The sequence below is a fragment of the Microchirus variegatus genome (assembly GCF_963457635.1).
Source record: "Microchirus variegatus genome assembly, chromosome: 16".
NCBI classification, from domain to species: domain Eukaryota; kingdom Metazoa; phylum Chordata; class Actinopteri; order Pleuronectiformes; family Soleidae; genus Microchirus; species Microchirus variegatus.
In genome coordinates, this window is record NC_139817.1 from 14,723,442 (window position 1) to 14,738,339 (window position 14,898).

Consider the following 14,898-nt stretch of genomic DNA (forward strand, 5'->3'; position numbering starts at 1 on the left):
TCAATTTTATTGAAATTTTCTTTTCAATCCCAACTTCCTCTGTTGTTATGGGAATGAGGCATGTATCTCAGAACCACTGTCTGATGATCAACTAACACATTTTTCTGTATATATGTATACATACATACATATATATGTATGTTTATATGTATATGTTTATATATACATAAACTGTATATTTTGGGGGGTTAAGTGGCCCTTTTTTTTAGATACATGAAACATTAAATGTGGTCAAATTAAACACAATGACAACATGAGGGTCAGCAAACACTTAACAACAACATTAGCTAAGTGCTGTGCAGTAATGTTAGCCAACAATATGACATTAAAGTCAAGCAGATTGGAGATTTAGTTTAATCTGTACATTTTGAAGTCAAACTATGATGACACGTGGTCACTTTATTATGACTTTATATCATATATTTTCATCATATAATGTTTCTTTAAATCATTTTATTTGGTCAATATGGAGAAAGTTGTACCTGTTGTACCTGGTGTAGCATGAAACCGACTCAAGGCATCAAAGCCACACGCGGTCACGTGATTGGCTCACTGTGCTCTCGCTCCTCCAATCAGAAGGCGGCTCTGGCTCCTCCCGCCACATCACTACTACAGTATGGCGGAACACAGAGCAGGAATTCCGCGTATGCGCTGGTGACAGCGACTCAACACCGGGGATGACCATCCTCCCGGTTTACAGATCTGTTGAGATTACCTGAAGTGAAAGAACTCGCCCAGCTGTGTGGCGCGGTGTCTCCACGTCCACTTCCAACTCACACACACACACAGCTGTGTGTTCACCTGACACACACACGGCGGATGACGCCCAGCGTTAGTCCTGATGTCCTGGGTTGAAAGCTGTGCCTTTCATCGTCGTTAAGCTCCTCTCTGGGATGAACTCGGTCCGTTTTACTGTCGCCGAAGAGCCCTAAAAATAACAGGATGGATGTGTTCGGGCTCCTGTATTTGGACGAACTGTCCCACGGACTGGCCAACTTGTCCATGTTTCCGTACTTTGACATGGCGCACTACGTGGTGTCAGTCATGTCTCTGAGGGAGCAGCCAGGTAAGCTAAGCTCTCACACTTTTTGGGCCAACACGACAGCTCATGTGTAAGTTTAAAGACATGCACCTGAACGCCACACAGCCACAGTGTTGCGTTCAGAGACGAGGTGACGAGTCAAACTCTGATGTAGTCATGTCGAGTTCTACACTACACGGTTTGTCAGTAGACGATAATTTAGATGTACGTGATATTATCGACAGAACATACAAATACATTAAACTACGAATTAATAATATTAGAGATTTACAACATTGGAGCTTTTGCCGATATGCAGATATATCGTGAGTGCTTGGGCCATAACTGATACCAATATTATGTTTCAGACTTTTCGTCTCTTCTGTATTCACATTAAAGTACTATTTTGCCTACTTATATTACAGAAGATGGAGATAAATATTTTATTCATTGAGCAAAATAAATAAATGTAAAAACAACAATAGTTGTAGAGGGCGACCTATTTATCCTGCTGTTGTAATCATTAGTGAGATGGTGTGTTTGCCGATATCCAATAATACATTTTAATAATAATATTGGGAATCCTTAAATAATATTGATTATCTTTTTTTAATATAGGTCATATGTTGCAAAAGAGTCTAGATTACGACATCAAACACCAACAAGTCAAACTTTTGTCCATTCAATTCAAACTTTTACGAGGTACAATGAGGTACGAGAAAACATGCATAAAGCAAGATATGGGTGCAGTATATCACACCCGTCATCCTACTTTTGGTGATCCTGTGTAGTTTTGACCCATTAGCCACAAGTCAGTCATAGTGAAAGAGGTGGGGAATCGCAGGGTTCCTCACGATACGAAACGCAATACATGGTCCACGATACCAATAACATCACGATACAACAATTCTGCGCTAATCAATGTATTGCAAGACAATCTTATCGCGATACATCACAAAATCTATGTAACTGTAGAAAACAAGACTTTGGGATTTCTCTTTTTATTGATCTATTTCATGATTTAAGGCTACTTAATGATTAACCTTTATTTTTATTTATTTGTTTTCTTATTATTTAGTGTTTTGTGTATTTAGTGCTGAGTTTATTAGTTTAGAACATATAAGGTACTGGATTTTAGAGCTACCAGAATTAGCCTTTTTGGTTAAATGAATCAATCAGTTATACTGTATCAGTATAACTGAGTGATAAATAATCTCTTTATAGCATTACTAAAAAATGTAATGGCGGCCTTTTGCACAGCTCTAGTAGTAAAATCAGTCCGTCTACATTAATACAGTAAAACTTGGGCTCGTTGATCCTATAGCAAGTGATCAAAATGTGTAAACTGAACATACATGACAACTTTTTAACAATTAAATCAGTGTGATTGATTCTACTTTACCATTTTTTCTTATGTAAATGAGGCTTAGCAGTGTGAAACTTGCATTAAACACCGGTTTCCAAATGTGACTTTGCTTACGTTTATTGCATTTTTAAGTTGGAAAACATTCTTAGTGACTATGGATGTATTATTTAGTCATGCTAATATTCATTTTGGTCGTATAATTCTATCTCGAGATTCTCCGAGGCCTTTGGATTTGTATGAAAGTACGTGTAAAATACAACATTTGTTGGTCTAAATTGTATTTCTTCCTCTCTCAATTAACAATTGTCTGTCTGTTGTGTTACTTTCTATCTTTGTCTGGGTCGCTTCGATGTCATGGCAACGACTTGGCAACCATGGCAACAGTTTGTGTCGCTTTGATGTGTCAGTGCGCCGCGCACGCTATGCTGAGCTGGCAATTAGAATAAAAACATGTTGCCATGAATTTACACATTTGCTGATCTAAATTTTGTTTTATTTTGTTTTGACCTGGACCTTGACCTCCTGATCTACAGTATTTAATAAATCAGCTGGACGTCACTTGAAGCTTAGCGAGTTGCTCATGTTTGCCGTCTTTATTTGACTGACAAACACAAACTCAACACTGCACACACAATTATGCTGCAGAGAGTCTGATACATAAAGGCAAGGAATTGAGTCAATGCTATGTTGTGGCTCCAGGGACAGGTGGACTTTAAACACACACACACACATACAGTCCATTGTAGTCCCCGCTGTACAGTCTATTTTCGAACTTGCCTCGTGAAGCATCCGAGCCGCTCTGACCTTTTAACCCTTTGTCCTAGACTATTATACTTCATCGTATCTGTAGCTGAAAGATACACAGATAGTAGAAATATGGACAACCCCGTGTCAGAGGTTGAGCAAACAGAACATCAAATCTGCACTTCAGATTTCACCCCAGTTGTGTGTGTGTGTGTGTGTGTGTGTTTGTGCATGTGGTGACAGAGATAAAGAGAGATATTTACCACCAGGGAGTGAATCATGTGCACAGTATCATATTCATAATGGTCATGTGTTTGTCTCTGTATGTTTGTGCTCATTGTAGTTCCCTATACTGTGTGTACATTAACACAAAAGCTACTAAGATAAAAGTAAAGGAAATTAAAATAACAACACTTTCCCTACAGTAGAGCTGTATTATTTTCGTAATCGATGAATCTGTTGATTATATTCTCGATGAATTGATTAATTGGTCCAGAAAATGTCAGAAAATGTTAAACGTTGATAAAATTATGATGTTCTCGAATGTCTTCTGTTTTGTCCACAAACCAAAATGATTCAGTTTTAATGATTTCTTTGTTATGTGGAGCAAAGAAATGAGAAATACTCACATTTATGAAGCTGAAACGATGAGAAATCTTGTTTAATAATAAAAAAAAGCTTCAAACCGATTAATTGATTATCAAAACGGTTGACGATTAATTTAGTAATCGATTAATAATTGATTCATGGTTTCAGCTCTACACTACAGTACATTAACAATATAGTAATCATTTCATGTTGACATGGCGGTAGTGTTATGGTTATACCACCTTATATGTAATGCAATTTCCATCTTTATAATAACCATGGTAACATATGTTGAGATTTAATCCTCCTCTTGGCATTACCACAGTATAACTTCCCTTTTATAAAACTATTATCATATTGTTAAGGTACTGTAATGTAATATGTCACTAAAAAGAAGTTCAATGCAGCTGGAATAAAAGTCTAGACAATGCTGATGCTGTCAGCTCCAGTTATTCCCCAAAAAGGAAAGGAATGTCGTGATACATTCAGCCCTCCTTTCTTTTGTCTTTCCTGTGTTAACGTCTCCTTCCTGTGCTGCAGTGTGCATCTAATCTGGGTCCTCAGTCCTGGAGCAACACGTGTCTCTCCAGTGCTTCGATGAAAAAAATCTTTAAATCTGAAGAAGAATGCATTGTTATTATGGAGTTATTTTCAAGCACACTTCCAAATATCTGAACTGTGTGAGGATTGAAGGGGAAGCAGGGCGAGAAGCAGTGGTTCTTTGTCAGTAGTCCTGCTCTTGCAAAGCCAAAAATAACCGAAGATAAGACACTTTTATTTCTCGTCCAGCTCTGCTTATAGTGGAGAGAAGAGAAGAAGGGAGGGCCGAGGAAGAATTGTGAAGTTGTAATGAAAATAAAAAAGGAAAATGAGTAAAAAATCAGCTCATGAGGAAGTGCGGGGTGAGATAATTTAGTCAGAGCAATGACGCTGGTTAAAGGGAGCAAATTATAGGCATGCAGTACAAGAGAATGTGAGTGTTGTTGAGTTTCAGGAGGAGGGATGGAAGCTCTTGTTCCCAGGAAAAGGTTATGTTTAGAGCTGAATCGATGAATCAATTATTAATCTATTTCTAACTTATTCGTCAACTATTTTGATAATCGTTTAATCGGTTAGCTTTTTTCATGATTAAAACAAGATTTCTGATTGTTTTAGCTTCTTAAATGTGAATATGTTCTTTGTTTCTTTGCTCCACATAACAAAGAAATAATTAAAAACTGAACACTAGAAGAATTCTGACCTGACAATAAGCTAAACTAATGCTAACAGCAGCTAAGCTAATTGTTTTATTTTTAACACTTATTTATGTTCCTTATTTTCAACTTTATTATGTCACACATTTACTGTATATGTTTTATTTATTTGTCTATCTCTGATGTACAACACTTTGTTTCAGCTGTTTTTAAAGTGCTTTATAAATAAAGTTGGATTGGAATCACTTTGGTTTGTGGACAAAACAAAACATTCAAGAACATCGACATTTCCGGGTTTGACAAACACTGACCGACGTTTAGCATTAGCATTTTCTGACATTTTATGGACCAAACGATTAATCGATTAGTCGGGAAAATAATCAGCAGATTAATCAATTATGAAAATAATCGTTAGTTGCAGCTCAAGTTATAATAATCCCCTTCATTTGTGTGCATTTGCAAAGATGTTTGTGTCAAGTAATCAAGTCACGCACAGTAATGTACCTATATATATATATATACATATACATACATACGTATATGAATATATATTATATTTATATGTGCTTTTACAATAGAGGGAAAGAAAGAACCAAGAAAAAGGAAGAGAAAGTACTACCAACACAGACTGGCACATTATTACACCTGTGCTTTCAGATTTGACTTGTAAATGTATTTCCTTGAAATGGAACACCCAGATAAAGCATCTGGTTTGTCAAGTTTGTTTTTAGTTTATCATTCAGTGCAAGCCAAGTGCTTAATAATTTGTTCTATTTTAGGTTAATTGTGCGTCTCTAATGCAGATTATGTTCAAATACTCTTTAGGAACTGCTGCTTACGTAAACCTCCTAACACTTATCGTGCACTATTCTCCACCTCGAAACATAATTTGTCCTGCTTTCGTAGTTGCTGCTTGTGCAGACACTGACTGCTGCAGTGCTTTTGGACTGAATCTGATGACAAAGCAACGCTGTTTACAGCGTAAGCAACAGCACTGCACATCATGTGAACTGTGGATAAAAGGTAAAATTCCAAAGCACTAATGCTTTGGGCTTATGTAGGCTTTCACTGGGGGGGAATAGGGTGTGTGTAATCTTCCCTATCTGATGTTTGGCTTCAATTTAGGCACACATTTTTAGTTTCATTGGACTCCGTGTGCACACAGAAGGAAAAATTTTATGTCACCGGTTTTCTTTTGTTAACGTTCTTGTACGTTCCACAATATACGACCAGAAGCAAAGGTGAAATTCTGACTTCTTTTATCCACTTGTTTGAATTATTTGAATCGAATGAGTCATTTTAGCTGCGATAGGCTTAGGTCATACATCACTAGACAACAGTTATTTGTCGTTTGATTAGATCACAAAGCTCCACCTTGAGTGGGTTCAAAGATCAAGTGCTGCTTAAGAATCCATTGGATCACATGAAACTAAAATCAATCAAAATGTATGGTTATAAAATGTATGTTGTTTAGAAACTTAAAAAAAATAAAATAATTCATAGCTATAAACAGTCTTTAAAAAAAAAAAAAAAGTAAAAATCATAACTATAAACAGTGGTGGTAAATGTTGCAGTGTTTTGAATTCCAACCAATAGAATATATTTTACGAGCAAATTGAAAACTGTCTGTCCTCTGCAGACTCATGGGTTCACAGAGCTATATAAATCCAATCTCTCTACAAGAGTCTATAATCTGCCTGTAATCCCCAGATTACCAGTAGGGTCCTTTGTCCAGCTACATAGACTGCATAGACAAAGAGTTAACTGTGTAATCTTAAGCAAAACTAAATAACAAATGCTGCTAGCATAAATATAGCTACAAGTATACAGGTGTAAATGCTAATGCTAACATTAAATGCTAATATGTGTAGCAGCATTTATCTGGGTCAATATAGGACTTGTATACTGAAGTATAAGAATCAAACCTGTGTCTGACAGCTTACGCTAAATTATTATTTCAGAGTGAATGGAAAAAAACAAGACTCTTGTCACACAGTTATTGTGTAAATGTTGGGTTCTTTTCAGCAGGGTGTGGACACAGAGGGTGGAGCAAGCAGCTGATAGTTATCTGCAGCGCTGTAACTGTCAAAGTTTGTGCGTCTGCTCTGCACTTTGAGCTAAAGACCCACAGGCAAATAATGGAGCTATACTCCATTCACCTTCCTCTCATCTCCGTCCCTGTGTCGGTTAACTCTGAGCAGGTTAATGTTTATACAGTGCCCGGGAGTGGGGGGGTTGTATTTCTTATCTAACCCCTTTGTCAACGCTAAAGCTGCTGCTGCCACTGGCCTCTACTTTGGTTTCTTTAGTCTTCATTGTAGTGTCATAATTTGTTATATCTGCGACAGATACACTTACCGTTCAAAAGTTTGGGGTCACTTAGAAATGTCCTCATTTTTATAGGGAAATCACTTTTTTGGAATGGAATATGTACATAGGTGTATAGAGGCCCATTTCCAGTGTTCTAATGGTACATTGTGTTCGCTAACCACGTTAGAAGGCTATTGGATGATTAGAAAACCATTGAAAACCCTTGTGCGATGATGTTAGCACAGCTGAAAACAGTTTTGCTCGTTATTTGATGGAAGCAGTTATAATTTTGAGTAAAAATCATTATTTTTAATCTTGTCAATGTCTTGGCTATATTTTCTGTTCATTTTGCAACTTGATGAATAAAAGTGTGATTTTAATGGAAAACACAAAAATTGTATAGGTGACCCCAAACGTTTGAACAGTAGTGTAATATAACTAAGAATCTCATTGTATTACTCCACTAAATACTGTAAAACTGCTGTAAACGTCTGTCTGTTAATCATAAAACTGGTAAAAAAAAACAGATCACTAAACAAGCCACTTCCTCATGCCTAAACACAAACGTGGTAATATGTAGTATACACGTGATGCTGAGGCATTTGAAGCCTGAGCCACGTGTGTACACACACTAGTATTTAAAAATAACACGTGAACCTATAAGACACTGAGTGACTGTCTGAAAGTCTTTAGTAGATGAATAGTTTAATAATTGTCTATTTAATTAAATCCTTTTCAGTTTTGTCTCTCATACAAATAAAGGTGATTTCTCTGATTTCAGCTTATTAAATGTGAAAAGTTTTCTGAAAATGTGTCATTTTTCACCCCTTTCTGACATTTGTGGACCAAACAAGAAACAGATAATGAATGGGATTGTAAGCAACAGTCGTATATTATTTGTGAGAAATAAAGAATCAGTAAATATTTTTTACATATTTACAGTATATCTGTATGTTTTTGTGCAGGAGCTCTCGAGGTGTCCAGGGTCAGTCCAGTGGCCTGCTGGTTCAGCTGCATGCTCTTCTGTTTTGGTGGCGCTGTATTGACAGGGGTCATGATGGCAGAGCCGCCTGTAGCACCTTTGTCCAACAGCACCGGCATTCTGCTGGCCTCAATCATCTGGTAAATACCCAAGAAATGACAAATGTATAGTCTGTGTGGATTAAAGAATAAAAAAATAAAATAAAAAACAGAAGAAGAAAGAAACACAAGTAGAGTATGATCGGATTAGTAGGTTAGAGACCCTCACAAACACATGACACTGTGGTTTTCATGGTGCCTCCCTACAGCTTAATGCCAAATAATGAAGCTCTCTCATTGAGGAAATGTAGAACACATTTTCTGTGAAGGGAGCATGACATGCAGAAGACATGAATGAATGAATGAATGAATGAATGAATGAATGAAACAAGAGGGTTTATTGTCGAGGCCTCATCTATAAATAGGAAGCCTTTGGTGCCCTCAGCTGGTGTCAGATACAGTTGCACTCTGCTTAAACTAAACAGAAAAAAACACTTCCCTCTGCTGGAGAATTGAGGTACTTCACCTCACAGACACCGTGCATGTGATACACTAGTTTATGTAAAAAAAAAAATAGGGGAACATTTAATCAAAACAGTCTTTGATTTTCTGTGTGACTTATAAATTCATGTATCTATATGTATATGTTTATGTGTATGTATATATGTATATCTGTGTATATATGTGCAAATATATATATGTATGTATATAAGTGTATATATGTATGTATATATGTATATATATATATATATATGTGCATGTATATAGTATGTATATATGTGCATATATATATATATATAAATATATATATATGTATGGTTATAAGTATATATGTGTATGTATATATATATATATATGTACATAAATATATATATATATATATATAATATATATATTTTATAATCTATAAGTAATATTGAATATTGGTATGACTATCATGCAACATAATACTTTTTTCTAAGGCTTTGAAGTCATACGGATCCTCCATCATATCCTTTAAACTGTTGTTTGTTTGCAATCTGCTCTTGTTGTTATATTTGATTTGAAGTGGTATTGAAAAGATCTTAAAAAAGACTTACATTTGATTTGAAGAGCCCTAACATCCTGTATCCTGACGAAAATGATCCTGAAACATTTCACAGGTGTTAATGTCCTTCCCTGGCGTGAACACGAGTTAAATAGAGCGATGCATGTGTCTGCGTCTCCACAGGTACCTGGTGTTTTACTGTCCCATGGACCTGGCGTACTACTGTGTGACCCTGCCGCCTCTCAGGCTGCTGCTGTCAGCGATGAAGGAAGTGACCAGGACGTGGAAGGTTCTCACCGGTGTCGCAATGGCTCAGAGCAAATATAAAGACAGCCTTCTTGTCATGATTGCTATCGGATGGGCCAGAGGTCAGACTGTGTGTCACATGTCAGTATTTTGTGGAGTAAATGAAGTATTATAATTATATTGACCGTGTGTCTTTTTCCCCCCTCACGCCAGGTGCTGGAGGAGGTCTGATCAGTAATTTTGAGCAGCTTGTCCGAGGTGTTTGGAAACCAGAGACGAATGAGCTCATCAAAATGTCGTAGTAAGTTTTCTTAAGGATATCTTCTGATATTTTATTATCATATTTTTAATAGTATAGTGTAATTATAGTGCATGCAAGTTTGGGTAAGTGTAAAATCACTTAAAATATAAGGGTTGTTTAGGGTTTTTTTGGCCTTAGAATAAACCTTTTTAGATGTAGTTTTGTATGTGTTGGTTGCGTCCATCTTTTTCTAGAGGAGCCAGAGTGCGTGTTTTGAAACAGAAGTTTTTACAATGCAAGTGCAAACAAAGAAAAAAATGACATTCTTTCAAAAAAAAAAAAAAAAAAAAGCCCAAAACCACCACATTTACAGGATATACTTGGGAAAGAGAGGGGTGAGACAAGGTGTCCTCCCTATATTGCAATCTGCAGTCTCACCACTAGATGTCAGTATTTTTTATACTCTGTCTGGACCTTTAAAGCAAAGCCACAGTTTGGGGGAAATGTGCTTGAGACTCAGAAATAGAAAACGTATAGCGAATAAAGCAATAAATCGAGGTGAAATAAATGTGTTTTGTTGTAAATAATAGAAACAAAACAAAGCTAAATCTTAGAATATAAATAGAACCAAAATGAATAGCACAGGAACATAAAGTGCACAACTTTATTTCTCACTTACTCATGTCTCCATGATCACTACCCGTTCAAAAGTTTGGGGTCACCTATACAACTTTTTGTGTGTTTTCCATTAAAAGTCACACTTTTATTCATTAAAAAAAGTTGCAAAATGAATAGAAAATTTTGTCAAGACATTGACAAGCTTAGAAATAATGATTTTTTTATAGCCTTCTAACGCAATTAGCAAACAATGTACCATTAGAACACTGGAAATGGGACTCTATACACCTATGTACATATTCCATTAAAAAACAGATGTTTGCAGCTAGAATAGTCGTTTACCACATTAACAATGTATAGAGTGTATTTCTGAAAAAAGGTGTTTTCCCTTGAAAAATAACAACATATCTTTTCAATGGTCATGTATGTGTATATATATATATATATATATATTTACATTTATATATAATTTCAGCTCAGAAACTTCTCTGTGTGTGGTAGCGTGATAGAAGCGTCATATCACATTAAAATAGGAGCCCTGACCTTTAAATATAAATCTAGTTAATAATATCTTCAAATTTCTCATTGCGTGTTTGTCAAGCCCGACCAAGATCTCCCTGTTCGGGGCGGTGCTGTTCACTCTGCAGCAGACTCACTACCTGCCCGTGCACAAGCACCACCTGATGCTCTTCTACACCGTCTTCATCGTCGTCAACAAGGTCAGTCTGCTTCCGTCTCGTACATGACGCCGCTCACTCAACAATGCTTTCTCTCATGATTTGGTGCTGTGGCGTCCTCCATGTCTTCCAAATGACCTTCCCTCCTTTTTTGAAGTTTTAGCAGTGGTGACTCACATTAGTTGAGTATTACCCATAGGGCTACAGAGTTTGCATCATTTTCATCAGCTTGCATCATCCTCCTTCTTCTCATCTCTGGGAAACTTGTGCTCTTGACTGAGACACAGATAAATCTACCATGTTTCCTTTCAACTCTCATTCTGTTTGCTCCCTTTACGTCTGATCTGTCAAATTAACGCAGCACCATTTCATCACATTTGGAATTTGTGTCCAACCTGATATTTGTTGTTATTTTGTGTTCCCCGTGATGCAGATATTATGGACTCGATCCCTAATTCAAAGTGAATAATAATACATTATTTAGCGACTGCTTTTATTATTATGTCTAAGCACACAGATGATAGTATTGAGTGATTATTTTGACAGGGATTGCGATTTCAGAGGGAATGGAAATCTTTACATCACAATTCTTATTTTCATTCGAATAAAACATATTTAAAATGATTTGCTTGATGATGATTTGAACAAAGATGCTCAAGAAAATCTGCCAACTTTTTTGTCAGAAGCAGTAATACTTGATGTTTTGTCACCATTTGAATTGATGTTCTATAAACTGTATATTAAGATAACATATTACTTAATTAGGGATGAACAGGTGATATGGTTATCGAAATTTATCAAAAATGTTCAAATCGCAGGAGGCGTAATGTTTGTTCAAGCCAAAATGTGTGTCAAAAATATCATTGTAGTTGAATTACTGTCTTGACCTGTACACATTTTATTCTACAGACTGAGGGCAACATCTTTGTTTCTCACAGATATCACACAGTCATCATTTTAAATGTGTTTTTTGGTCACACTTTAGGATTAGGGAACACATATTCACCATTAACTAGGTGCTTACTAACATGCATATAATTAGCATACTAGCCCTTTATTAGTAATCATTAAGCACGTATTACACCTTATTCTACCTCTATTACGACATGAATTAAGATTTTTCCTACATAAGGTGTTAATACGTGCTTAATATTTACTAATAAAGGGCTAGTATGCTACTTCTATGCATGTTAGTAAGCACCTAGTTAATGGTGAATATGTTACTTGCCATCCTGTCACAATTCCTGTCAGAAATAATCACAATTTTAAAGACATTTATTCAAAATCGTTCAGCCTTTGGTGTGTTTGTTTGTATGTGAAGGGTTAATATTATGAACACACACAAAGCAGACCTGGCCAAAGGGCCAGGTTATATTTGCTGCTGGTGAGGTTTGTGTCTTTTGGTGCCTTTTCTACTTAATTCTGTGTTTAGTGCAGCAACTCCTGGTGGAAATATTTGCCTCTGCAGCTGCCAGTTGCTTCACTGTTATTGCGATGTATTTGAGGCTTTATTGCTTTTTTCTTTTTTTGCTAAAGCTTAAGGAAAAACATATATTTGTTTTGTTTTCCTCTTGCACTTGATACAGAGCAGGGGAAGGAACAAAACTTGGGTCAATATAGCAAACAAACAAACCCCAAATTACATTTGTCCTCTTTTGTCAGACGAGGATGATACTGACGCGCTCCTCCGCCTCGCCGTTTGCAGCCATAGAGTCGGCCGTCTACAAGACCCTCTTCGCCGGCTACGCCACCCCGTACGCTGCCCTCACTGACAACGTACACAAAACGAGTGTTGACACCTGCAAAACAAGCAGCACGTCCAAAACCAAAGAGTCCAGTGGGAACGGAGCAGCGGCCAAACACGAGTCATCAGATTGTCCCGTCAAGACGGAAAGTGAATCACTTAAAGCCAAAGAGGAATCAGAGAACGCAGAGGCACCAAACTGCAAAAAGACCAATTAGTCAGCGTCCGTGCCTGTGAGCATCATTTCACCTCTATGCAGGGACCTGGTGGTGGAGTCATTTCTGATTCAGATTATTCACATCAGGACTCTCTCTCTCTATTCCGTCTATCATATAGAAACAAAGATTTTTCTATTCCATTATTGCTTATTATTATGATCATTATTATTATTATTTGATTTTCAGGAATCGAAATTCAAGCCTTCTGTTGAAGAAGTCACCCTGTACCTTATTCTGGGATAATCACCCCCCCCCCCCCATCCTTAAAGTACTGCAGTATGTATGCTGTTGGATGTGAACATCCTAAAACCTGTGGGCTGATTGCACACTGGCAGTACACAGTGTAGCTTAATTTTTTATATATATTTTTTGTATATATATATATACATATACATATATATATATATATATATATACATATATATATATATATATATATATATATATATACATATATATATAATTTTATTTTCTTTTGGGTTTTGGGAACAGAACAGTGCTGTGCACCTGCTGATCTATGAATGTCTCTATCTTTTCTTTCTATATATAGAGTATATATATATATATATATATTTATCCTGCTTCCATGTAAATGCTATATTTCCTACTTTGAGACATTTTTAAAAGAGATTATATTCTACGACAATCAGATGTTTTATTCTATTTATACTGAACACTTGCACTCTTGAACGTAACGAATGTTTAAAAAAAAGACAAATTCTTGCTGTGTTTGTCTTGCGAATGCGTTGAATTGCAATCCAAAAGCATGACAATAAACACGTTTGAATGCTTTATAAAACGTCTGCATATGATTCTCGAGCCTTCGACGTCATATTTAAATTTATATCCAAACAACCTTTCTACACAGTATCATGTTGCAAAAAAAAGTGACTTATTATTCGCTGCTTCTGAGCTGAGAGAAAGTAGCACAGTGTCCAGGATTAACCTCCTCCTTCATAGGCTGAAAGATTGCATCAGGGTAACATCAGCACCTGATTGATACCGCACCCTCTTTAAAAAGCTGCTGGAGAGATATCCCTCCGATCCCCTCTGTTCTCATCTGTGTAACCTCAGACGGTGAATGCCTCCACTGTGGATAGGAATTAAGAAAAAGAGGCAGAGATGTTCAGAGATGATCAAAAGTGGTTTTCGGGGGGGGGTTGAGATGACATACCTGCCTTTGAATATCCTCAAAGTCTTCAGATTTCACTGGTATGCATGTCAATTTGCTGAGTGTTTGCTGCAGCATTGCCTCCAGTTGGTCTGCGTTGATGTTGCCGGCTCTAACGTTGAGTTGTGTGTAGACTCAACGAATCATTTTGGTTTGTGGACAAAACAAAGACATTCGAGAACATCGTCATTTCCAGGTTTTACAAACACTGATTAAAGTTTTTTTTTTTTTTTTCATTTTCTGACATTTTATGGACCAAACGATTAATTGAGAAACTGATCGACAGATAAATCGATTATGAAAATAATCATTAGTTGCAGCTGTAGTTGTGTGTGACCTGGGAAACTGAGAGGACACATTAACAAGCAGCTGTTTTCCCCTCACGCGGCCTCCCTGTGACAAGGCGGCAGGTGACAAGTCTGAACTTGGAAGTTCCCAGACAGTTTCACTTAATGAGGTCCAGACCTGTGTGACCCTCACTACACACCTAGCCCCCCCCCCCCCAAACACCAACTCAGCCTCTTGTCATCCTCACAATTCTGTGTGTTTTCCTGTCGTCAGTTGCAGAAAACAAATCCTTAGTCGTGCACTAGAGCTGCAACGAATGATTGTTTTGCAATCGATGATTTCGCGATCAAACGTTTGGTCCGGAAAATGTTGATCAGTGTTTGTCAAACCTGGAAATGACGATGTTCTCCAATGTCTTTGTTTTGT

The 14,898-nt window shown here is 36.9% G+C and overlaps 1 protein-coding gene across 1 annotated transcript; it reads left to right on the top strand.

Moving 5' to 3' along the window:
• Nucleotides 1-942: 942 nt before the first annotated feature.
• On the top strand, nucleotides 943-13,013 carry tmem38b (transmembrane protein 38B; the record flags this gene model as incomplete). Its single annotated transcript, XM_083903288.1, has 6 exons — nucleotides 943-1,066; nucleotides 8,188-8,344; nucleotides 9,453-9,637; nucleotides 9,729-9,816; nucleotides 10,976-11,093; nucleotides 12,714-13,013. 6 exons carry the CDS (start codon nucleotides 943-945, stop codon nucleotides 13,011-13,013), a joined length of 972 nt encoding a protein of 323 aa, XP_083759414.1.
• Between the last annotated feature and the right edge of the window lie 1,885 nt (nucleotides 13,014-14,898).